Source organism: Daldinia loculata (genome assembly GCF_022478755.1).
Source record: "Daldinia loculata strain CBS 113971 unplaced genomic scaffold F4817scaffold_48, whole genome shotgun sequence".
Lineage (NCBI taxonomy): Eukaryota > Fungi > Ascomycota > Sordariomycetes > Xylariales > Hypoxylaceae > Daldinia > Daldinia loculata.
In genome coordinates, this window is record NW_026054902.1 from 83,424 (window position 1) to 108,681 (window position 25,258).

The 25,258-nt window shown below is 47.3% G+C and overlaps 6 protein-coding genes across 6 annotated transcripts; 3 read left to right on the plus strand and 3 right to left on the minus strand.

Moving 5' to 3' along the window:
• Position 1: 1 nt before the first annotated feature.
• On the minus strand, positions 2-3,085 carry F4817DRAFT_207228 (ATP-dependent DNA helicase). The gene is made up of 3 exons (XM_049298647.1): positions 2,394-3,085; positions 519-2,333; positions 2-447 (listed from the first exon to the last, which is right to left on the minus strand). Exons 1-3 carry the CDS (start codon positions 2,715-2,717, stop codon positions 385-387), a joined length of 2,202 nt encoding a protein of 733 aa, XP_049156337.1. The 5' UTR covers positions 2,718-3,085; the 3' UTR covers positions 2-384.
• An 842-nt stretch (positions 3,086-3,927) lies between these two features.
• On the minus strand, positions 3,928-7,152 carry F4817DRAFT_360638 (WD40 repeat-like protein; the record flags this gene model as incomplete). The annotated part of the gene is made up of 3 exons (XM_049306299.1): positions 3,928-4,035; positions 4,099-6,759; positions 6,829-7,152. The coding sequence occupies 3 exons, from the start codon at positions 7,150-7,152 to the stop codon at positions 3,928-3,930; spliced, it is 3,093 nt and encodes a 1,030-aa protein (XP_049156338.1).
• Positions 7,153-9,959: 2,807 nt separating this feature from the next.
• On the plus strand, positions 9,960-13,414 carry F4817DRAFT_346250 (uncharacterized protein). Its single transcript, XM_049304370.1, has 2 exons — positions 9,960-11,831; positions 12,001-13,414. Exons 1-2 carry the CDS (start codon positions 10,431-10,433, stop codon positions 13,246-13,248), a joined length of 2,649 nt encoding a protein of 882 aa, XP_049156339.1. The 5' UTR covers positions 9,960-10,430; the 3' UTR covers positions 13,249-13,414.
• Positions 13,415-14,266: 852 nt separating this feature from the next.
• Positions 14,267-16,571, plus strand: F4817DRAFT_346255 (uncharacterized protein). The gene is made up of 3 exons (XM_049304371.1): positions 14,267-14,716; positions 14,771-15,207; positions 15,268-16,571. The coding sequence occupies exons 2-3, from the start codon at positions 14,989-14,991 to the stop codon at positions 15,973-15,975; spliced, it is 927 nt and encodes a 308-aa protein (XP_049156340.1). The 5' UTR covers positions 14,267-14,716; positions 14,771-14,988; the 3' UTR covers positions 15,976-16,571.
• A 2,600-nt stretch (positions 16,572-19,171) lies between these two features.
• On the minus strand, positions 19,172-22,255 carry F4817DRAFT_318610 (DUF747-domain-containing protein; the record flags this gene model as incomplete). The annotated part of the gene is made up of 2 exons (XM_049300934.1): positions 19,172-19,846; positions 19,904-22,255. 2 exons carry the CDS (start codon positions 22,253-22,255, stop codon positions 19,172-19,174), a joined length of 3,027 nt encoding a protein of 1,008 aa, XP_049156341.1.
• Positions 22,256-22,909: 654 nt separating this feature from the next.
• Positions 22,910-25,043, plus strand: F4817DRAFT_207353 (beta-lactamase/transpeptidase-like protein). Its single transcript, XM_049298649.1, has 3 exons — positions 22,910-23,656; positions 23,707-24,088; positions 24,138-25,043. The coding sequence occupies exons 1-3, from the start codon at positions 23,125-23,127 to the stop codon at positions 24,961-24,963; spliced, it is 1,740 nt and encodes a 579-aa protein (XP_049156342.1). The 5' UTR covers positions 22,910-23,124; the 3' UTR covers positions 24,964-25,043.
• The last annotated feature ends 215 nt before the right edge of the window (positions 25,044-25,258 follow it).

Sequence of the window (25,258 nt, forward strand, 5' to 3'; positions counted from 1 at the left end):
TAACACTATGTAGGATTCCTTATATGGCCAATGATGTCTGTTTGATTGGCTGGCTTGATGGCACCGATACTAGATAAAGGGTAATACGACGCATGCACTCACAATAAAGGAACATGGTCTTGACATGGTGACATATTCGACATGGATTGCCTATCTAGCAAGTGAACCCCTGCATGTAGACCATGAAGACGTACTCTTTGACGTTTTCGCTAGAGCCTCTTCTCAGATAGTGCCTCTTCTCTAGATCGATCACCTGGTCCTCGATTAGGGGGAAAAAAAACATCTACATCAATAAGTGAGACCCGATCGGCTTGTATCCTATGCGCCCCGACACCCACTCCAAATCGTTTTTTTTCTTCCACAAGAAAACGGACATCGCAGACTTCAACTGTCTTCTGACTTAAATCCCGCCAACTCACATGCTCGAGTGAACTCTTTTAACAAGGACTAGGTTACAAATTGTTAGCTCGATTAGGTACTCACTTAACCAGAACAATATATCAGATCCGACAACGTACCTTGAAATCATGGTCTGCTAACGACATAAATATGCGCTTCTGGTGGAGTTTAAGCTGCATCACCCGGGGGCTTTTGATCCCGAAAGCGACGCGCGCTAAAAACCTCGGATCGTCCCGTACATGGCAGACATCAAGAATCTTTTGAATGCCAGCAGTGTCGACAGCCGGGGTTGGCTTCGGAGGTAATATGATGCGTCTCCCTGTTAGACAGCGAGAGCAATGTCCGCATCTGGTTTTCCCGTCAGGTAATCCCATTCCAAAATGCTCAGCTAGAGCTAGAGCGAAGCATCTGTCGCCTGTGATTAGATCAGCTACTTGCTGTGTTCGCTGCAACGCATCCTCCTCTCGAGCCTCCATATCGACGTAGAGCTTATCGGTGATGGCTTTGATTTCTTGTGGAGTGCGAGGAAGAGTCTTAAGAACTCTAAGCTTGTTTTCAATACCGCTCTTTTTGAGCATAATGATTCCAGTATCGTTGTACTCCTCGAGCTTCCTTACTACGTCGGTACGGAGTAGTCCAGTTGACTTCACGACATCAACTATATCGAGATCGTACAGCTTACCGAACTTAGCCTTGCTGGCGTACTTGTAGATGGCTCTACCCTCAGGAGAAGAGTCCCCTTTAGCGGTGTAATGATAATTCGGCATTGCTTCGAACTTGTACGAAGTATATTCTGGAGTAACTGACCTGACCAGGCCAAACCGAAGCTCCAGTGTCGCTAGCAAGATGGCTAGGGGACTCGCTCGGATGTCGTAGTCTCTACCTAAGGCTGTCTGATTGAGTCTGATAATATCGCCCTCTTGCGTGCGATCAACTTCTCGGTGGAATATATCCTCTAGCAACCGACGTAGTGATTGGCGTGATGGCAGGTCGCCTCGAGCAAAGTTCTCTCTTAGGTAAAAGTCATAGGGACAGATGTAAAACATACAATGACTTGTTTTCCCATCTCTTCCCGCGCGCCCGATCTGCTGCGAATATTCTTCTACCGTGCTGGAGAGATCGAAATGAATGACATTTCGTATGTTGGCCTTGTCAATGCCCATGCCGAAGGCAATTGTAGCGACAACTATGGTTATACTATCGGCCATAAAGTCATCTTGGATTTGCGCCTTTGTTTCTGCCTTGAGGCCGGCATGAAATGCAACTGCGTTGAAGCCTTGCTCGGTTAGGTCATCCGCAAGCAATTCAGCTTGCTTCTGGAGAGTCACATAGACGAGAGTAGGCCCGGGATGTTCTCGCAAGAAATGGAACATCTTTGGGTACTTGTCCTGCTTCGTTCCCGTGTATTCGGCTAGTAAGTGTAGATTAGGCCTGTAGGGAGAAGTGCGAAATACATTGGATTTCTTAATGTCGAATGCCCTTGCTACATCATCAATAACGAGAGGTGTTGCTGTAGCTGTGAGGCAGATGACCCTTTCGGCGTTGATTTCTTGGACAAAACGGGCCACCTTGAGATAGTCCGGACGAAAAGAGTGTCCCCATTCTGAAATACAATGAGCCTCATCGACGGCGACCAGTCGAATGCCTCCAGGAACATGCTTCATACTTTCGACGAAACCCTCATTATTGAGTCTCTCGGGCGCGCAGTAGAGTAGTTTCAGCTGGCCCTCTCTGATGCCAGCCTTTATCTGTTTCTGCTGTTCGTAGGTTTTGGTAGAGTCCAGACAAGCTGCAGCGACACCTTTACGCAGTAGGGTGTCTACTTGATCCTTCATGAGAGCAATCAGGGGAGAAACAACGATGGTTATGCCCGGATCGGTGCGAGCTTTGTTACTATCCACGCCATCTATCTTTTCAAAGGCAACTGCGGGGATCTTTGAACGAAGCAAGCAAATGTCAGCATGTTAATCTTAACCGAGAAGGAATAACTCAACTTGATAACAGAGCGATTTGCCGGCGCCCGTAGGAAAGACGACGAGCACATTCTCCCCCCGTAAAATGGATACAATAGCAGAGAACTGCTCGTGGCGGAAGTCTTCATAACCAAACTTTTCTTTTAGGATCGTCTTAGCAGTATCCCCGAGGAATTCTATGCTATTGCGTTCTGTGTCTTGTACTTTGAGTTGTTTTGTTGGTCGAGCTTGATGATTCTGTTCGTCGTCGGGAGAACGCCCGCGCTTGATCCCTGTAATCAAGTTGTCCGCATCTATGTCTCCTAATAGGTCATCTCCAGAATCATAGTCCGACATGGTGGACATTATGGTTATGGTTATGGCTGGTTGTAGTTATGCACAGCTCGCTAACCTAGAATAGTAAAATAGTGGCCAAAGTCCGACTGTTGATGTTGTTATCTTACCTAACCGTTGGTTTGGTACCTTTGGTAAACGCAGCCACGTTTGAATTTTGTTTTCTTTTAACTTTAGAGAGACCCAAGGCAGTTACGTTTCCTAAGAGATCACCAACTGACCCGTAGCTGGTCCGACCTTCCTTAGGTACCTAAGGTACGTAATGGGTAATGGCCCATGCTTTGAGTTTAATTACATTAGGTACATGACATCCTTACCACATAAATGTATGAGGAAGGTACATCCTACCTACGTACCTAGGTAGTGGCCTGTTACCTAGGAGGTAGGTAACCTTAAAACCTTAGGTACTTAGGTAGGTTAGGTACCTAAGGTAACTTGAGTTACACATTATGCACACTTGAATACCATTCGCATTCTTGATGCGCCAAACTGCTGGCTATGTACTTTGTAATGAGTATAATTCATATTTAGCGAAACTTTTTAATATCATTGATATGCTATTGGCTGCCTTACTCCTACAAAGTGACCATTACGCCCCGTAATATGCTTGCTTGTCTTCGTATACATGAACGCCACTATGCCGTGATGCCCACAATTGCCCCCTATCCCTGATTAATGTTCACTTCTTCATGTAGAGATACCTTCACAACCTGAAGTGTTGGGTACCGAATGTTCCAATCCGAATAACACGAGTATTCGGAGGTTCTCTAAAGCTTCGATTAGTACATATTAATAGCAACTGGTGAATGTATGCTGTCCATGCATAACTTCTTGCTTTCCCTCTTCGTTATTGCAAATTATCGTAGTCAGCTATTACCACCACCATAAAAATACTCGGCTCGCGACATCCTCGTTCATAAACAACTCCCTTGTTGAGATAAACCGAGTGAGAATTGGTTCGGCATCTCTCGGGCGCAGATATCGCTCCAATCAATGATATAAATATAGAAACGCGTCTTAGCGCGATGCCTTGCGCTTTCACTTAGAATGCCACGTCACCCACATGCGCATTGAAGCTTAATAACTTGGAGCTTGTCATGTAGATTCGAGTCGGCACAAATCCTCCGGCAATAATGGACGTTCCAACAAGGTCAAAGGGAGTCTGTAATCTCGGATCACGTCCTCGATGCGGAACCCAATATATGCGCACAACCTGACGAGTTTAGTTGTCTTCTTCCATGATTCTTTGCACTTCGGGAGCGTTCAGCAGAATACGCTTTCCGAGTTCGTCTGCAGGTTTACCATCACGGACGGCTCCGAAGTCGAGAATCTGTCATTACATTATTAGTTAGCAAGCCATAAGCTGCGTTGCAGATTTAGCTGTTCAACTTACCTCGACATACGTCAAGTTATCCCGCTGGACAGCCGCTACGCATCGGCGTTCATCAAACCTGACCTGCCAGACTCCACTAAGGTCTGTGAGAAGGTCTTGGATGCATTCGCCTGAGCGGATATCCCACATCTTCAGGGTCCGGTCGCTGCCACTAATAACTTTGCGCCCGTCGTGTTGGAAGCAGGTAATCGCGCCGGTATGGGCCGTCAGTGTCGACTGGCATCGCCCGCTCTCCGGGTCCCAGATACGGAGGGTGCTGTCCGCTGCCGCCGAAACTAGTCGCTCGTCACGAAGATCAAGCAACCCAACAAGCAACGAGTGTCCTTCGAGCGTGTGTAAGCACGACCCGGTTTCCAGGTCCCAAATCTTCACGAAGCTATCCATACTACCCGATATACACCTGTTACGGGCTACGTCTAGCACCACACTGTACACCTTTTGCGAATGCCCTTGCAACACATGGACAGTTTCCCCTGTGCTAATACGCCATACGCGGACGGTATTATCGTAACTCCCACTGACGAGCGTGTCGGCATGGGCGGCGATCGCCCGGACCGAATGGGTGTGACCCTGTAGTGTGCGGATGAAGTAAGGACAATCGGCGTCATTGGCTGGAGGTCCGGTCTGGATATATCTCCTAGAGCCGGACTCGGGAAGACGCCAAACTCGTAACTGACTATCACGGGATCCGGTAATGATCAGAGGTTTCGGCGGCATCATGACCGCCTGTCCATTCTCTACCCTGCCGGTATCTGTCGGCATTAGGATTTGTAGGCATCGGACAGTACTAGTATGACCGTAGAAGACCTGGGTGCAGAGACCTTTCTCAATATCCCACACGCGAACAGAGCGGTCCGTTGAACCAGACACCAGGACGTTGCCTTCGTACTGAAGTGCCCACACTCCACCTTCATGGCCTTCTAAGCGACGACGGAGCTTACCCGTCTTAGTGTCGTAAACATGGATAAGCATGTCGTCGCTCCCAGTGATAATCTTGTCCTCGTCGAACTGTAGACAGGTAATTACGTGCCGGGGGTGAGCCGCGAAAGCGACATGGCTAGGCTTGACTTTGCCGCTCGTCCAACTCTTGCGGATCATGTAGTGACGACGATAGAGCGACTTGAATAAGTGAAGCTTCCTAAGGCTCGGAAGGCCGATATGCGGGTTGGGAACCGCCACAGCTGCGGCGTTTGCAGCAGACATAGGACCCTCGGACTTGTGCACTCGTTCTCCTGTATATGTTTTCTCATCTTTTGTCATCTCTTGCGCGCTTGCTCGCCGTTTCGACCGCTCAGAGCTACTGAGGCTGTTCAGAGCCCTCTTACGCTTGGATGTCCGTAGTTTCTGTGGTGGGTCAGGCTTCGAGGAGCGTATCAGTTCGGTCTCGGTAGAAGTAAGTCTAGCTTGAGTGCTATAGTCACGCTCGCAACCTTCGGGTCCCACCGGGTCTTGCCAACCCCAACCTTCTCTAATAGCTCTATCAAGCTCTCCAGGGGCCAGGGTAAAGCCGTCGTAGTCGAAGAGCTCTTTCCAACCCGTCTCGTTACTATCAATAATTCCTCGCCAGTGTTTCGAAACCTGAGCCGCGCGGCAAAGGTCGCGGTGGTCTAGGTAAGAAAGGATATGTAAGGTCAGCTCGATAGGCAGGTCCTTCAAGACGTCGCATTTAAGGGCTGGGTTGACCACATCAGCAACGATGTGAAGGGTTTTTCTGGAACATCTGCGGAGAAACTGGTACATCATGAATGACTTCATCTCGGCAGGCATGGAGTCGAAAGTTTCCAACATCGAGCGGGTGTCCATGATTGTAGGTTGGGATTGCGAAGGATCTTCAAATCGTCTGACAACTAGAGACGAGGGTTCCATGATGGAAGACGGGCCAGACTCATAATCCATCGAATTCTGGCTTTCCTCTTGGAAAAGAAGGGAAACATCTTCGTCCGCCGCATTGTCTCCGTCGTCTTGATCGAGCCCACGGAATTTGGAAGCCTGAAGGGTCGGAGACAGGCGCGGGCTGGGCAAGCTTGCATCTTGAGCAGCAAGTGTGTTGATGGGTCTTGGGTGATGCAAGGCACGAATAGATTGCTGGAGTGATTCATCCGCGTCCACATCACCGAATGGTTCAGCCTCCGCATCTGCATCAGTGATAGGTGGCGTAGCCACATTGCTACTAAATACAGTGTGCGAGTCGCTGCCGGAGGGGCTCGAGACATCAAAAAAGGACTGGGATTGACTGGCATTATTGGATTCCGGGGTTTCGAAAGAATCGAGATGTGTACTTCGAAGTTTGAGGGATCGATTGACGTTGACTGGAGTCGGCTCAGATGTGTCGGGAGTAACAGGGAAACTACTAGTTAATCTTGTTGTATTGTTCTTGATAACGTCCTTGCGGGAGCCATTAGTTAGCGCGCGGCGTAGCTTATCTGACACGGCGTTAGGGAGGCTCGGTACGAATGATCGTGTTGACTGCTTCTGCGAACTTTTCCGGACAGATCCGCCAACAACAGGGGAGGCACCTCGAGAGTTCACCCGATGGGGTCTACGAGACGACGTAGGTAGATAAGGTTTCGATGAGCGGCGGCTAATTTGGTGGTGGGCAGCATCTAATTCCGGCTCCGCCTTGATATCCTCAACGGATCCATCACTAGTAGACTGTTGGGACTAAAGCGTAGTTCAGACTGTTAGACAAGAAAAAATAGAGGCAGAGGGGAATAGAGGGGCAGAACATACGTCTTGCTGATATTCAACATCGACATCATCAACAGGCCAAGATATGCCGCCATAGTGAGCAACGTTGAAGCTGAAGTTAGCTAACTCAGGAGGGGTGGGTTTCTGAGCTAGAGGATATTCTTTGGAGTCGAGGGAGGAGAGCGGCTTCGACTCTCTCACAAGAAGAGGTGGATATGATCTCTTGGTAGTAGTAGTCGTGGTGACCGTCTTGGTCTCTATGCACTCGGCAACACCAAATTTGAGTTGTGGATGCGAGAGAGAGTCGGCATCGTCAAAATTGACCGAAACTGTCGTCTGACTGGATCGAGGCCGTCCAGACTCCATCCTTTCGTCTGCGGATGGTGCCTGTATCCTCATACTATTTCTATACAGCACTGGAAATCATGTATGTCAAGCTTGTTGTGATAGCATGAAATGGGAAGCCGTTGGTTCGATGTCAGAAGTTAACTGAGCGATTATAGGTCTAAGTCGAAAGTCGGAGCCGAAATTGAAATCAATGTCGAAGTTGAAGTCGAAGTCGAAGTCGAAGTCGAAGTCTAGGACAGAAAATGAGGATAGAAGGGTGGGGGGGGGATGCCTGAATAAGCAAAGGAGGCGAAGAGAGGGATGGGAGGAAAATGGAAACGCAGTAGTTCAAACAGTGATAGTCGCGTGTTTTCTCTCTAAAGGGTTGCCGAAGGGTTGCCTGTGGTATTCTATTTTACCCTTCTAGTATTGTGATTAGGAGGGTACTTTTTATTTTATTTTTCGAACAGAGCCGACTGGAGGCGAGGCGTAGGTGTCTTTATTTCAAGCGTGTTTTGAACGCGCGCGTCGACGCAAGTATGCGTGCGTGTGTATGTGCGTATGTGTATGTTTGGACGGTTGTGTGGTTGAAGGGTTTTCGGATTGTAAGTGGATTGATTGTAAGGACTGTGTAAAGTGGTAGTGTGGTGGTTGTTAATGACAGCGGTAATGGCAAGTGGTAATAGTAATGGGTAATGGGTAATGGGTAATGGCAGATGGCAAATGGCAATGGCAATAGTGGTCAGATTCAAGGAGGGGAGGCGTCGGCTGGCGCTGCTAAACAGTTGGTGCCAGCAACTGACCCCAGTATTATTCACAGAAGACAGAAGGTACATCCAACCATGCTACAGCACGCTAAACACTACATGTACTTTTTCTACCCACATAATCCATTTACCAAGCGCGCCTCCTTCGGCTGAGCACACTGTCCCCAGACCCACAGGTAAAAATTAGTAGCCGAAGGCAGTAAAACGACCAAAAAAAACTTGAAAGTGACTTGTTGATTACCTAAGGTAAGGTACTAATCGCTTTGAAGCCAGCAGAACTCTTCGTTAAATACCTCCTAGGTACATAGAGGTAGGTATAACACGCGCTAGATCAACCCTTAAAACCCTTGGAATGTTCAATAAAGTACTTTATATTAGGTACATATGTACATGTATCAGACTCCGCAGCCAGTCACAAAGTACCACCTGGTTTTCCATTCCTGGGGAAAAAGTTGACCTTACAATGTCAGAATGTTCAGATGATCCCGATTTTCATACTATGTACGCGAACCGTTATGGTACTTGCATACGTCTTCCATCTTCCCACGGGGTCCGAGTGGCTGACTTCGTGACCATCACGCATACTACATACATGTAAAAAGATTTTCTTTTTTTTTCCTTTTAATCTTTTTCTCACGTTTCCTTTTCTCCTTCTCCCTCGGCCCGCACACTTCAAACTACCTACATACATACCTCTGTACACACCAAACATGTCATTTTTGATGAGGTACATATCATTCCTTGCTCTTACATGCATACCCGCCTAGGTAGGTACCTAATATAATTCTATATAATTCATCGCTGAGGGATGAGTGTGCAACTGAGAAATATCCAAGGACCATTGTAAACGCATACCAGTGTTATTCTTTGTAATAGAAATTCAACCTCGCCCAACTCCCGATGTATGCTTAGGTACCTAAGTTAAGAAACATAATCATAAGATGTGCGGTTGATTTTATAAGGCATCTGTTTGGTAGATTTGGCCCCTGATCTCGAAGGCAACACAACTCATAACAGAGTATCATGGCATCATGACGGCATGGTATCATGTTGGTTGGTAGGTAAAATAAAAAGATACCTACCTAAGTATCCGCCTGGCTAAGACAGGAATCCGTCCGGTCACAGCAAAAGTAGCCAATAGTTGCACCCTCTACAGGCGGCTTGCACGTCTTGCACATGTCCTGCACCTTACTTAGTCTTTTCTTTTGGTCCTTTTTGTGGGATGAAACTGCATGGCTGCATAGCACTATTTACATCTAATGGCTCCAAGTTGGTCCAAGTATAAATTCTAATTCTCATCTAACATAAGAAGATCGTATAAGGCATGTTGTTTACTTTTATGTTGCTTATCTACCTCTGTGTCCCGGTTATATATTACCCTCTTCGCCTTTTCGCTCCGTCCGGAAGACCATATTGATCAACTCTGGCAAGATATCAAAACACCGAGATCACGCAAGACAGCATGTTCATGCAAGTCCAAAGAAACATGTTTCGTTCGTCGCCGCTTAGGATAGCGGACGGCCCGACCATCACGGTGCCCCGTTAAGAACCCCTCGTTCTAGCCATGCATGGAAGATTGTTCCGCCAATCAAACAACGACTTTTAGAACTAGTCGAAATATCAAATACATTGGGAGGCCGTTTTGAGGAAAGGAGCTGGATTGGAGAATATGGGGGAAGTCGACTACGAACGTATAAGGGGAGCTGCAACACTTGCATGGAATCACTTTGCAAGCCTGCATGAGCTGGGATGTCCATCACCCAATTGCTTTCGAGGATAAGCTAATATCTATTTTATTCTCGACGCTACTTAACTGTTTGCATCGATGATTTGTCCGTTGTAGCATTAGGGGGAAGCTTAACATGTATACCATAGGTAGGTTGAATTATAGTTAACATAAAGATCTCTATATCCAGCTAGATATTATGATCATGCTATTGGCTCTATCTATATAGACATAGACTTGGATAGTACGTTCAAATATAGTCGACTCTTTATGGAACTTAACTCTATAGCTACTCCAGTAGAGGCAAACTCCACAATAAAAGGGGCATCTTAACACAATATACCTAGGGACTCATCTTTTACAGAGTTATGAGATAGACTAAGTACCCTAACTACTATACATAAGACTGAAACAAAATCTGGGCTCAAGCACAACGACTTGATGTGGCTTGGTGTCAGCCTTCCTACAACACGTAAGCTCTCGCAAAGGTAACGCCAAGACGATAGTTTAAGAGCGGCTGCTGCGGGCTCCTATCTACCGCAGCTCAGCTGAACATATTTCAAGTCGCACCGGTTATAAATGGAAAAAAAAATCATGCCTTGTACTCATCCGTCGCTTAGACCGCATCCTTTACAACTCATCACCCTTCTATCCTCGAGTGGACGCGGTACGTTAAGGAGAAGAAAAAAGTCGACGTAGGCGTACTCTCCGCCTCCATGCGCTACGTAATATAAGCCTCGAGGGGGTCTTTGGCTGGAACAGCTGAACCTCATCTTAGCAAAGGGGTCAGCAAAGTTGCATGTTTAGAGGCAATTACCATCGATATGTCTGCTCCTGGATCATATCGTCCGCCGCTCCCACCTCGGAACCCCCAGCCGCCTGGGTATACTAATGTTTCTCTGGGATATCCGAATAGCGGCTATCCACCGCCACCTCCTGGATCTCCTCCTCGGAATCCGGCCTACGTACCCAACTCCCGGCCTCCGCCGCTCCCTCCGAGACCTCCTGGATATGAAATCACCACCCCAACCAGTTCTAATGAACAATCCCCTTTAAAGTTCTCCATTCCCCCGCCTTCTCCAGGACCGCCTCTAGGAATCGTGAGGCCGGCTTCTACCAACCCCCCGTCATACCCCTATCGTTATCCCGAGGCGCTTAGTCTAAATCAAGGTTACGACTACTCACGCGCACCATCCTACAATCCCCACGGTCAGAATGGTTTAGCGAGTATTCCACTACCTCCGCCGAACCCATATGGCCAACCTGCCCTACAACGGCCAGCTAGTACCCGTTCTATACCCCCATCGCATCCGCCGACTATAACACAATATCTGCCGAGTCCTGCTCCTCAAGTTCCCGCAAAGAAAACCATCAAGATACCGCCTCCAGTGCATACAACAGCTACAGGAACTCCCGAGATTCGACCATCAGAAAACAACCCGAGTTCTTCAGCGACATCGCAGCCCTTTAATACCCCGATATTATCTTTATCGCCCGACCAGCTCCCATCGCCATCTTCAGAGTATTTAGAGGCTCAATTCCAATCTTTATCTGTAGAAAATCGACCGCCGACTAACTTGCCGTCCGTTTCGCATCATACTTCTCAACCCTTACAATCTCCTCCAGAGGTTTGCTCATATATTCCCGTAGCCACCTTCCCCGACCCTCGCGTACCTAAGTCAGATGGCCATAGTTACGAGTTACCGACAGAAAATGAAATTAAAGGCAAGCCTATTGCACCATCCGCAGGCCTACCGGCCCTAGCGCCACCTGCGGTAACCTCCTGTATTGCCGATCCGGTAACGTTCGCAACAGACTGGTACTGTCATCCTGACGCACCTGAGTTTTTTATATGTTCGCGCTGCTACGTCGACTACATCCACGGGACTAGGTTTCGGAACCTTTTCCGAAGGGAGAGATTCAGCGACGGCAAACCGCGAACATGCCGGTTCAGCAAGCCGAGAATGCGGAATCACCTACTTAAAGACGCTCTCGCAACGGGATCGTTAGAGCCAGCGTTGGCTTGGATGCGCTCCCGGTCACAAATACCTGACTGCAAAGGGATAGAGGGTGTTAAAGGAAAAGTCGGTATTAAGTGGTACATGGTGAGATTAAACGATATACCAGGCTTTGTGTCTTGCGAAGCCTGCTATGAAGACCGTATCTTGACAAACCACTTTTTTGTGAACTTCGAGCCGACACAGTTACAGCCAGCAGAGGACACCGTATGTAAACCCGAAACATTACTCCCCCCCCCCCTTTCGCGCTGCTCCCTGTCTCAGAAGCCTCCAGTATTTTTGCCATGAGTTGACTGAGTAATGGTTGCTCCTAAGACATGCCTAGATCCCTTAAATTCCTTACTAGAAAAGTGATCATTGACTCTCGTTGTTGTAGTGGAGCTGCGACATAGCGGTGCCTTATATTGAGAAGGAGTATGAGGCCAGGGGCAAGGTCAACGACTGGGCTGGCTTCGTAAGTGAGACAAAGGCGCGAATGTCCATAAAGCCTTGCCCACAACGCAACCCAGAGTTAACCTACGGTAGGAAGTGGTTCGTTCCTAAGCATGGTCCTGAAGGGTTGGTGCTCTGCTCAGGATGTTATTGCGACCAGGTGATCCACACTGGTGAAGAGGCGTTATGGGAGGTAGATGAAAAACTTACAAAGGCATACGATACCAAAGTCCGGTGCAGCATGGGTGTCTTCAGCATTAGAATGGCTATGGCTCGCGCGCACGAAATCAACGACTTCCAAGTATTCTGGAGATCCGTACATAAGCTCGCCAACGAGAAGTTTTGCGATGACGATGGTATCGAAGATGGTATATGGTACACACTGCCCTCTGACCCGCCTAACTTCGGCCTCTGTGCCGGATGCTACGTGACCATCGCGGAGTCCCTCAATATATCACGCTTTTTTGTACCGAAACGTGATGCACAGCCGGCCGGGACGAAATGGCAATGCTGTTTTAGCATCTCGCATCCTCGATTTCGGCAATTCATGCCACGGCTCTTAGAGATGTATCATACACATGATCCGACCTCATTCGACAAATTTGCGTCAGTATATTGTTCTATACCGATATGCCCTCGCGACGAAGACGCACAGAACAAGCACTGGTACGGATGGATGGACTGCACGATTTGTCCGGAGTGCTATACCGACTTCGCGCAGCAAAGCCCTCTGGCTGCGAAGATGGAACTCAATAACACGCTGTTAGAGACGAGCACAATGTGCGAAATGTATAGCCCGCGTATGCGCGACCTTTACATAAAATATAGCGAGGCGTCGCCTCCTGACGCCAGGGAGCTACTCGCATGTTCAGTGCAGCGGCGTCTAGTCTGGATACAGACAGTTCCACAAATGCGGATGATGTTATTCCGAGCGAAGATGGCGCTGAATCAGCAGCGGTTTCTTAACGTTGCGAGTTCACACTACAACCAGGCCGGCATGCTACAAGATATCACTTACGGGCACACGCACATATATGGCGCTGCTGGAGTTGGTTACGGCTACGCGAATGAGAATCTCCTGCAGGGCGCTGTGTATGCCCAGCAAGCCGCGCAAGCTGGTGCCAGTGCTGCAAGTGGTAGCGCGGTTCTACTTGTCGGGCAGCTAGAACAGCAGTGGAGAGCTGTTGAGTAGATGGTAAGTTTAGTGATACGGTATGTAGGTGGTTAGAATACTCAAGTCTGGTAATAAATTATTCTAGGTTAGGTACCTCCTAACCTAATGTTTAGACGATACGATTTGAATTGATACCGAACATTAAGTCCCTAACCATAGATCATGACAGAATCTATACGTCTCAATAATGAAATTTGGGATTGGAATATGGCTACTACGGGCTTTCATCTTACCCCTGAGAACATCTCACCCTGTTAGTTCGTAGGGGATCGAGTGATTGGATTATTACGTATTACCTATTAAGCGGTTTCACTTGATCAATGCTAAGGATGCCAAGTTTACAGGTCCCAGCAGGATGGATAAACGGACGGTTTATGTATTTCGGTTGATTCTTGGCGACCTTATTTAGGGTTGAACCGGAATGCTGTTGTCAACGGCGCTGGGGCTAACGGATCTCGCTTCTGTGTCTACCTATAACCTAGATGTATGTATGTGCATCTGGGTATTGACATAAGATAATCTTGGGGCTGAGGCTGAGGCAATACAATAATACTACCGTGCCGCTCCCGGTTCGTCATGCTTTTGTAACTTTGGCGGGGCTTACATGACTCGCTTCTCTTCCGTTTCATCGGTATTAATTACAGGACCATGTCCCGGTTGATTTACCTGGGTTTGGGTATCGATAGTGTCAGATTCAAGATGAATGAGAGATCAGACAGGCTCATACAATTGACCGATTCGCTGATTTTCAAGAGTTCCAATTAAAAAAAGGGAAGACAAAGAATTTACCCCCCGAACACGGGGATTTGGTCTAGTCCCCTACAAATTAAGTCTACTATGTATTTCCCCTTCTGGCCCTTCTGGATCCAAGAACGTTACCATCCGAAGAGAAACAAGGAAACCCTAGTCATCCGGCCGTTCGTCCCGTCGAACTAAGGGTTTAGCGGCTCCGTTCGTTTAGGATAGGTAGTTAATCGTTTAGTCTCACGAATCGAATGATACACTGGCAAGCTCGGAGGTTTCGCTTTTTAACATCTCAATGTATTAGAAGATAACTAGTTAGTTAATTAATCTGTCTCTTTTACTTTATGACGAGAAATACTCTAAGACAACAGTAGGATCTAGGTATCCGACAATACGTAAGTCTTCCTTTATTGAGGTCCAGGAGTTTGATGATATTGCAGGTCAAAGGCACAATATCTGGAACCTTGACATCTTCAAGCATCGAGCCGCCTTCTCCGGAATCTTGCCGTAGCAGAGACAAACTAACACTGAGCTTATTCTGTATAGGTCGGTTTGGCTTCGAGAAGTCGTACGAAATACGCCATAGTTTAAATTTGTACCTGTCAGCGATATATTAGCAAACCTCGATTGGATCGCTTATGCCTCTATACCTCGTTACCTTATTTCATCCACCGTGTGGGGTGCATCCAGCGTATGCTACCTCGGCCGGCGAGATAAATAAGGTGAAAGGGTAAAATAACTCGTACGCTGGCAGCATTTCTCCTTCTCAAGCCCAGAAGATTAACTTACCTATCAGCAAGTTATGCAAGTATAAATACTAGTATCGACGTTACATATCGCACTTGTCATTCTGCAAGTGTTAATTGGTTCACGTGGGTGCGTCCTAGAGACTCGGAGTTAGACTCAGGGATCTTCCTAGCAGTAGGAAGAACGCCACATCCCCAACCTGAGAACGATTGGATAAAAAAGAAAAGGGGCCTGCGAGCTTCGTCCCGCCCGTCACCGATTTAGATTATGCACAAACTGATTTTGCGTCTCCGACGGTATGGTCGATGCACGATGGCAACCGAAGATAAAAACAGCAAGCGCCAACCTGATAGATCACTAGATGATATCTTAAGGGGGAAGGTATATATTGAAGAACTCCCTTCGGATATAGAACCTATCAGGAGGCTGCTAGAGAAATATAGCGGCATTCGCACTAGAGAGGTTGACGATCATATTCATGAAATAGTACGTACCGTGATATTCCCCTTTTGCTAGGTTTAAGCATAGACTTATTGTCACATTCAGCGAGATCGTCTCTGGGAGATTTATCCCTATGTTTACATCGGCCACTTTCGTTTCCTTTCCCTTGGGTTCACATTGGATCCTCGGTACCGGATAGCCTTAAATCGGTTGCTCGCGCCCAAGTCGGAGGCTACATTTCTCGACGTGGGCTGCTGCGTGGGACAGGTATTACGACAACTCACATTTGAGGGTGTAGATTCATCGAGACTGTACGGCACGGATTTGGAACCACGCTTTCTAGACGCGGGCTACGACTTATTCAAGGACCGAGACAAGTGCAATGCTACGTTTGTAGCTGGTGACATGTTGAGTCAGAACGGGCAGACCGACGAAGGCGATGAAAGGTTAAAGGTGTTCGACGGCAAGATGAATATCATCCACGCGACTAGCTTTTTCCACCTATTCTCATGGGAAAATCAAGTCCGGGCCGCCATGAGAATGGTGCGATTTCTCGACGCGGACGACCCTGATGTCGTGATTTTCGGTCGCCAAGTGGGGACGACAACGCCGGGCGACAGAGAAGGGGCTGGTGGTTCTAAGAAGTTCCTGCATAACGCTGTAAGCTGGCAAGAATTATGGGACGAGGTCGGCAAAGCAACGGGGACCGCGTGGCGGACCGAAGTGAACGAGATGGAAGAATCAGACATACATCCAGACGGTAGTACCGACGGAACGCTTCGGCGCATACGGTTTGGAGTTTTTCGAGCTTGAATACTGCACTAGGGTTTATGTATACTGAGCTTGATGCATATTAGTTGGCGTTCTCACGGATATATCCACAGGCGACTTAAGGGAATTAGAGCATACGGACTACATTGGAAGGGTAACGAGGCACGACCGAGTTTTTCTCTGTATAGACCTCATGGCGTTACTTGCATTGCGTACCAACAGGCTCGGAGTAAATATTAGTTAACTGGGCATCCATCACTATTTCCTTGTTGAAAAGGTGTCGTTGATATACAGACATATTTCTTAAGTGGTTCCGGTGTCGTAGTACCGTTGCCAGAGTATTAGCCTTCCAACTTCTCCACACGCATATTATATATAAATAGCATCGAGGCGAAGATAGAAGGGAAGCATGCGAAGAAAGGGAGTCAAAGATGTCACTCAGCTACCTAAGCTATTCCTAGGGTAACAATCTCAGGGAACAGCCCGTTCAGAGAAGGGGTTTCGTGGTTGGCGAGGCCATTCCACTACCTACCCACCCTATGCAGTCACAATCTCCCCATTTCTAGCTTAAGTACCTATCGGTCATATTGCTGGATCAGGAAGAGGGTTCTTTTTTTCATAACTAATATTGTATGGGCAATTATATTGGTATGATTACTAGGTTAGGTTCGTAAGAGGTATATTACTACTTTCTGAAACTCTCTTCCCATGTCAAACCCATAGCTAGTAAATTTATTGTATTAATTTTATCGTAGGTCGTTTTAATATGATATTCATAGCTAGTATTTTAGGTAGATATGATGTTTGGGGAATAATTTACCTTGTCGTAAGTTCCCATGTTGGATTTCTTGACTACCTAGACATCTAGGATAAGGGGCTCTGACATATGTTACCGGCCTAGTCTTAGGTAGGTTCATAGTTTACTATGCTTGAATGTAGTTTCCTCTCACCTCATACTCGAGTCCTCATAGCTAGAACTCTGAACAAGGGATAGTTAATCAATTTCTATTATCTTGGGCGTTTGAGAATACATTGGGAATTTAATCGTGTGATAACGAGTAGAATGATAGCAAAAGCCATGGCCCTGTACTCTTGTGACATTTATCCGAAACGGGAAGAAGGGAGAATTGAAGGAGGGTGCCCCGAACCCAGCACATTGGCAGTCTTAGAATATTATAGATGGGGTGCTTCATCTGCGACGTGGGTTCACAAATCATCACGAAAGATAAAAAGACCTAAGATAGGGGCCGATGACTTTGATTTTCCCTAATCAGCTTGAAGTTCAACCTATGACAGAGAGAGAGGAGACGAAGTTCTTTGGTCACCGACGCATGGCGCCAGCTCACACGTCGGTACCAAAGAGACTACATACACGGTTGGTGCAGCATATGGGAGTACCTAGCAGGCAACATGAAGGTGATCTGCAATCATAATCTAGATATATTCCGGTAGACTCTGATATACGAGAGTCAGGATGGACAACCACTCCTCCTCTCTAGCTTCCAGATGCTCCCTGAGGGCCACTTGATACGCAGAAAGCGTGAACTCTCCTCCAGTGAGTTGAGCCTGGCGGGAAACCCGGTCGTCCCAATATCGCGAGACATCGAAATAAAGCTTGCGACACTCCAAGACGAGACGGATGCGGCGCAGCTGGGTATGCGTGAGCACACCCTCGCTGTAGTTGCGAATTCCAATCCATTGAAGGGTCGCCAACTCAAAGTTCTGGACCGACTCAAAGACGGCAAGCTTCCAGGCCACGGGATCCTGAAGAGGAAGAGGAAAGGTTCGTGTGGAAGAACTGGCGGGTTCATGTTAGTAGGTTTACAACAAGGGTAATTTAGAGAGGTTGATATATTAGGTTGGGTACTTACGTAGCGGACATTGTTGCGGAGGTACTGGTTTAGGAGACTGAGGTAATGATATAAGGCCTAGTAGACAGCTTATAGCGCGCCTACTGAAGTCTAGAAAAAGAGGAGGTTAACTTGCTGACAGCAAACAGAAATAAATGTTAGAGGCGACGCGTCGCGCCATGGAGACAACAGTATTTTGATGATTCTACTTACCAGGCCGAATTGACAGCGCGTCTAAGTGCTTTGATAGGAATAGTTGGCCGTTGGGTTGTTGGCTGTGGATAATGTTTAAGGTGCAAGTTGGCCAACCGGCGAAGAGAGTACCCAAGAATAATTTGGCTTTGAGTGATAATTGGAAAGTTGGTCGGCGATCAGAGTAAGAAGGTATAGGTCGGCGACAAATATAGACAGGTACAAGTCTATAAGAAGAGGAAGAGGTATATGTAGGTAGGTATGAGTCGGCGAAGGAAGAAAGAATAAACCAGGAACAACTCAAAGTAGAGGATCAACTGGCTGTCGGCGACGATAATAGTCAAGAACAACTCAACTTAAGGGGTAAGAATCAGGTCGGCGATGAAGGTAGACAGGTGCGTGTCAGTGACGAAGACAGTTAAGAACGACTTGGTAAAGAGAGTAGACAAGAGCAAGTCGACTTAAAGTTTGGATAGGAACAAGTCGGCGCAGAAGACAGACAAGGACAACTTGTCATAAAAGATGAATAGGAAAGAGTCGGCGAGGAAGATAGTTAAGGACGATATGGTGCGGTAGGTAGTCGGGGCGAGTCGGCGTACAAACTAGACAGAAAAAACTTGATGTAAAAGATTGACAACAACAAGTCGGCAACAAAAACAGATAATTGTGAATAAAATGTTTCAAGGAAGTCGCCGATTTCTTTGGTTAGAATGTTACTGCCTGGTGAACCTTAGTTGGAAATTTGGTGCTTGAGGTGTTAAAAGGTACGTGTAGACATAAATTAGGCTTCTATTAGAACTCTACTGTTCATGCCTTCTGCCCAGGTAACTGCCTCCAGAGGATAAAGCAAGAACAAATGGTAACCAATTAAAATTCAAGCAGGCCGTAGACTTATACAGATACCGCCAACATGTTGCAACTGCATGTTGTAACTAGCTGCACGTTAGACTGATGTGCCCCTGAATAGATAGGTTAGGTACCTAACCTGGTAATTCCGGCACCATGCCATTAAAATGCTACCTAGGTACATCGGTAGGTATCTGGAACGCTCAAAAGTAATGTTAACCGCCATACAATGTGAATACCATGTAGTGTTTAGTACAATACAGTACAATGTAGTAGACTTAACGCTATGACTCGGCGAAAATGAAGTAAAATCATAACGACCTCCCGACCCCCCTTCCCCCCTCTATCATTCACCATATCCTTTTAGCCACCATCTCGTACCTCATCACCTTAGAAAGCCCATCGTCACCCTTCTCCTTGAATTTCTCCTCCGTCTTCCGCTCTCGTTCACGCATTTTCTTCAGCCCTTCCTTATCGTCCTCGTATATCCATTTTCTACGGTCGTCTCCAACCTCGACAGCGCCCCATGAACCAATGCGCTTCCCCGGCTGCGAGAAATTCTCGGACTCTGCCTTGCCAGTCGCTGCTGCGTGTTCCTTTCGTTTCATCACAGCGTACCGCTCCTTGGAATACCGCAGTAGAGCCATGCCCAGGAGGAGCTTCACGATAAGAAGTACAATCCAGGTCAGAAAGAAGAATATAATCATTGTGAGAAGGGCAATGGCGTCATCCGAAGAGAAAGCCAAGAATGAACGGGTCTGGGACGACCCGTACGGATTTCCATATACCGCCCGGCCTAGAGCGTTCCTAAGAAGCGTGTCTAGATGCTCTAGTGCGGCAATCATCGCAGGCGAAGACGGTGTTGAAGACTCTACCGAAAGCTCCGTGGTCGACGTTGGAATCGGAGGGTTGATATGCGTGGCGAGGAACATGTGGTATACCTGGATCGAGGCCCGGATGAAGAGGCACGATAACGGCAATAGTGGTAAGCCCAGTCGCCGAGTCAGCGAGGGAGCCGAAAATGCCTGTACGCCTATAGTGAGATATTGATTTAAAGCACACGCCATACATAATAGACTTACACTAGTATAGTAATCCTTACATAAGATATCCAACATCCTGCTGTAGAGCGTCGGCTTAACATTGTTGAATTTATTAATGAACGCGTGTTTTGCCCAATCGACCATCATCTCGATACCTATGACGACGAGAAAGGGCGAGAGTACCTCGCCGGAGAGTATCCATGACGGCAACACAGTGAAACTATTTGGCAGGCTTGAGCTGGTATGGACCGGACCGGGTTTTGCAGCTCCGCCATCTATCTCACTTCCGGCTCCCAGCACAGACAGGCCTCCTACCTCCACGACGTTTCTCATACCAATGATCAATAGAATAATCCACAACTGAAACCGCTCAACCACGTCCGAACAGGTCAGCTGGAAAAGATTCTCCTTTTCGATCCTCTTGAAAACGCTCCCTTTAATTTCCACGAATTGATTGGATATCAAAAGACTCAGAAGAGAATTCGAGTATGAGTTTACAGCAACGTTCAATGTGATGACTTGGTAGAATAAACACACGGTGTGAACGACATTATATATTAGCGAGAGTATGAACATCCCAAAGGGGAGAAGGACTTTAGATCGCCCGGAGCTATTCCTTGACAGGGTCTCGGAGCTAAAGAGACACTCTAAGACGTCTTGACCGAGGGCCGAGAGAAGGCGATCACCGACTTCGAGGATATTATAGATGACATAGAGTTTCATCGAAGACTGAGCGCGAATAAAGTGATACATTCGGCTGGCGTCAAGGTTCATCAACGCCAAGGAGCTGCACACGAGCACGAACCCTTGGAGGAGGTCGGCTTTATGGTAAGAGGTCAGATTCGAGGGCATAGACTTTGTCCTCCGATGGCGAAATCCGCCAGATCTGGGCATTGGATGCTTCGGTGGGTGGAACACACCGTTGCTACCTAGCCGAGGGGTGTCTTGGGTAGACATACCCGTGATCTCGGATGAAGTGTGACGTCGCGTGGCACCATTCTGGATGGTGCTGGAGCTACTTACCCTCGCTCGACTCTGGCTCCTCTCCGACTCGCTAGCCGCCTGGCTACTGTTAGATCGGGTTCGTGACTTGAATCTACCTCTCCTCCCTCTTTGCCAGAGGCGCCAAGTGCCTTGCCAGACATAACCCACAACCCATCGTGCTTCCTTCCCAATTACGTATGCCCACCATTTTAAAAGGACGCCGAGAGCAATTAGGAACCGTATGGGTAAAATGGTGAATGTGTATAGCCACGCATCGAGACATGCTAGAGTGCCGAAGGTCAAGACGCGTTCTAGGTACGGGGGTAAGAGGAGAGCATTCAAAAGCCGTTCGAACTTGACAGCACTGGATTCGTATGGAGCATCTGTAGCGTGGGAATGATGGATATAAAGAGGACTGGGCCGTTGACCAGCGAGTTCGAGTTGAAGATGGGTGGGGAGAGACATAGGCGGGAGAGGTATGGTGGGTGGTACGGGAGACGGCGGCAGATCTGGTCGATCTAGTTTCGGAGGAGACACGGGAGGCTTTGACGTAGCGGATGGAAGGTTTAAGGGGGGAGGACGAGGAAGAGGGTTAAAGGAATTTCGCCTTATAGTATTCGATTCTATTGTAGGAGGCCCGGTGGAAGACCTCCTATTAATGGGCGGGCTGGAAAGCGTTCGTGACGAAGGGGGGGGTCGTCTGAAATCTGCTGCTGTTTTCGGAGCATCGTGATATGCTGGCAATAACGTATCCTTATCTGCGGCTGGCGTCTGGGTACTCCCTCGTAACTGATCTGACATTGATGGACGAGATATAGACTCGGCAAAACTAGCGGACATAGGATACTCGGTACCGTTTGGCTTGCGTTGGGGAGGCTGAGGAGGAACGACAGCGATGGGTAGCGAATCGGGCGACGAGGTTAAGGCCTGCATCTGGGAAGCAGAGAGCTTCCTAACACTCTCGTGGCTTGCCTTCTTCGTAGCCGATTTGGATACTGAACGTGTACTTGATTTGGCTGTAGTATCGGTAGATCGACCAGAAACGGACCTATCTGCGCTGTTATATGTTGTAGTAGGCGATGTGTGTCCATTGGCGATGCTGTTCGATATACCATTTCCATTCGTAGTAAGTTTCTTGGTTACATTGCTAATATCATAGCTCGGTTCGCGTTTCTCGAATTTAGGGGTGACGGGAGTAGAAGCAGTAATCTCAAGAGTAGGGAATGGGTCGGTTGGAGAAGTTGGAGAAGTTGGATATTTTGATGTTGTTCTGACTATAGAATTATCTCGACATTGTTCCTCTCTCATTATACTTCTCCCGGATCTTTCGTCGGTAACCTCCTGCAAACCCGTAGGGTGGTCATCGTGACTGTCATTGAAAAGCCTAGTGACGCTTGGGTCTCGCATGGTTGATTCCTGCATGAAGGGGATGATGTCGTTCTCGATAAACCCATCGCCTCCGCGATGTGGATAAAGAAGCTAAATTGAAGCCGATGTTGAAGGAAATTCCACAGGGTCCAGAACCTTATCAAACACAGTGTCGTAGCCTCGCAGGATACAGTACAGGAAAGCGGCATGTTATTGGTAGGTCTAAAAATAGGCTATTTACATAAGAGATAGGTACCTCTTTAGAAGTAAATATACGTCATATGTACCTAATCTAAGGGATCGGATTGACACAAATCATAAGCCGGTAAATAAGTACATTCCTCCTTTTTACATACACACTGTTCAAGTTCTTGAATATTCTTAGACACGACGAGATTTATCCCCTTCTCGCCGTGCATGCGACATATCTTTCTTAGCCAGATCAGGCGCAATTTTTAGTTGAAAGTCGAGGTCAAGTCCAAGCCCACTCTTGTTTACCTGAAGTACGGGGCTGAAGACCGACCCGACCAATCAAAGCTACTAAAAACATGTATCTATCGTGGCATCGCACACCTCGAGCAGCGCTCTTGCTGCTTCGACCGTATAAGTCTAAATTTGATCTACGTACGGACGACTTATCTATGGTGGCTGAGGGAGGCTAACTCCATACGCCAATACTAAGCAGCTCTATAACCAAAAGCCAATAGGCAATATGGCTCGCATTTGACTCCATTACGGTTTTAATTAGAATCGTTCTACGAATCAGCTATATCCCAGCTTTCGACATAGGAGGATATGGGTGGCTCAGGAGAAGATCATACGTGTATATATATAATGGCACTCTCTTCGCCCTACGTAAGTTCAATATCAACTCATCAGGATTACATGTCTATTTATTTGAACGCAACATGTTTTACCAACGGAGTGTCTTGACGAGTATCCTAGTTGTATTGGTGGCGATAGAGACTGCCTTGGCTGCTCTTAATGGACATTGTCCCCCTTTAGGGCCAGTCCTACCCGCCCCAAAGAACCCTACGGTACACGAGTCTGTCCAGTTAGCAGTAGACAGTGTCACTGATACATTCCAAAACCTCACTGCCGGCCTTCTTTCTACTGGCATATCTGTCGCAGTTAAGTCGATACACGAAACTAATCCGCTACTGGAACTCCATCATACACCTACGATACTTAACCCTAATGGAACATCAACCATCGATTCACAGACGGTCTATCGACTCGGAAGTATATCTAAGATTTTTGCAGTGCTCTCCTTGCTGAAACAGAGCCACGTGAAACTGGACGATCCCATCACTCAGTATGTTCCCGAGCTGCATGAACTCAAAGGAGAGACAGGTGAAGCTAGTGATATCACAACCGTTAGGTGGAGTGAGGTGACTCTTGGCGCTCTCGCTTCACACATGAGTGGCATTTCTACAGACCGTAAGTTATATATACCACCCTCAATCGGTATTCTTGTTAATTATTCCCAGTTACAACCGACCTGGCTAGTTTTCCCTTGGACTGGACCGAAGTTGGTCTCCCTAAATTGAACGAGACGTCGAAGACCGGGTGCGCTGGTGTTTTCGGCCTCCCTCCCTGTGATAGGACCGAGTTTTTCAGAGATTTCGGCAAGCGGCACCCAGTGTACGCTCCATTCACAAACCCAGTATACTCAAACGTCGCGAGCGTCATTCTAGGTTATGCCGTGGAGGCAATAACCAATATGACCTATGACAATTACGTCAAGCAATCGATATTCGCTCCCCTATCTATGACGAACACGACCATATTTAATGGACCGGAGAAGAACGCATGGGGATTTATCCCTGTAAATGAGACCTGGTTTGATGTTAACTTCGGATACGAGGATATGTAAGTTGTAATACCCATTTAGACGTTGGATGTATCTAATGTTGGCTAGAGCTGGCGGTTTCTACTCGAACACGGCCGACCTACTTTCCTTTGGTACTGGTATCCTCAAGCATGCCTTGCTGGATTCTACTAAAACAAGAAAGTGGATGAAACCGGCAACATCTACCTCGTCTTCTGGTCTACTTATCGGTGGACCTTGGGAAATTCTTCGCTCTAACATAGTCACTGAAGATAAGCGTCTCATTGAATTTTACTGTAAAGCTGGCAATCTAAATTCGTACAATAACATGTTGTGCCTAGTACCGGACTATGATATCGTTGTTACGATTCTATCTGGTGGACCACAGTCGAATACTGACCTGGTGGATCTGGTTCTTACGAAAGTCGTGCGAGGCCTGCTTCCAGCTATTGAAGATGCGGGTAAAGCAGAGGCATTGCCAAAATTCGGTGGCACATATACGGATGCCACTACGAACTCGACTATCACGCTTTCTCTTGACGATGCGCCAGGATTCGCGATATCTAACTGGGTCGTCCGTGACGTCGACGTAATCAAGAACTACAGTAAATTTGGGGCACTATCGAGTAGTCCGACAAGCCGACCGGTTTCCATCCGGCTGTATCCTACAAACCTGGGTTCGGGATGCCATGATGCCTGGCGGGCCGTGTTCGATATCGGAAGCCCAGAGGAGAGTGCGGAGAAAGACGCAAACTCATTCTGGCCCGATGCAAGCTGTCACACGTGGGGTTCTATGGACCGACTCACCTACGGCTTCCGATCTATGGATGAGTGGGTCTTCTTGCTTCGTGATGATGGGTCAGCACAGAGTGTAGACCTGAGGACATTTAGAGTTGAGCTGAAGAGGGAGGCTTGATTTAATATTATGTAGTGTTGTGATGCGAAAGACGTGGAATGGCACGAAGACTTCAATATAAATTTCATACCTAAGTTGGCATCACTTCGTAATCATTCTGATCCATCGAATCCCGTATGTTCACACTACCTACCTAACGTACCTAGGTATGCATATAAGATTTCAAGTACTGATATCGAAGTTACAAACAATTTCAAAGTAAAAGTTGAATAAAAATAGAACGGGAAACAGGAAGTAGTATATTTAGTGCTAAACAATAACTATGGACTTTTTGTCTTTTTTTTTTCCATTTTCT

Coding starts and splice junctions, on each gene's coding strand:
- F4817DRAFT_207228 (XM_049298647.1), bottom strand. CDS start 2,717: ATGTCCACCATGTCGGACTATGATTCTGGAGATGACCTATTAGGAGAC. Junction 2,334..2,393: donor GCAAATCGCTCTGTTATCAA/GTTGAGTTATTC, acceptor CTTCGTTCAAAG/ATCCCCGCAGTTGCCTTTGA. Junction 448..518: donor TAGCAGACCATGATTTCAAG/GTACGTTGTCGG, acceptor TTTGTAACCTAG/TCCTTGTTAAAAGAGTTCAC.
- F4817DRAFT_346250 (XM_049304370.1), top strand. CDS start 10,431: ATGTCTGCTCCTGGATCATATCGTCCGCCGCTCCCACCTCGGAACCCC. Junction 11,832..12,000: donor TACAGCCAGCAGAGGACACC/GTATGTAAACCC, acceptor TCGTTGTTGTAG/TGGAGCTGCGACATAGCGGT.
- F4817DRAFT_346255 (XM_049304371.1), top strand. CDS start 14,989: ATGCACAAACTGATTTTGCGTCTCCGACGGTATGGTCGATGCACGATG. Junction 15,208..15,267: donor ACGATCATATTCATGAAATA/GTACGTACCGTG, acceptor TGTCACATTCAG/CGAGATCGTCTCTGGGAGAT.
- F4817DRAFT_207353 (XM_049298649.1), top strand. CDS start 23,125: ATGTTTTACCAACGGAGTGTCTTGACGAGTATCCTAGTTGTATTGGTG. Junction 23,657..23,706: donor GAGTGGCATTTCTACAGACC/GTAAGTTATATA, acceptor AATTATTCCCAG/TTACAACCGACCTGGCTAGT. Junction 24,089..24,137: donor AACTTCGGATACGAGGATAT/GTAAGTTGTAAT, acceptor AATGTTGGCTAG/AGCTGGCGGTTTCTACTCGA.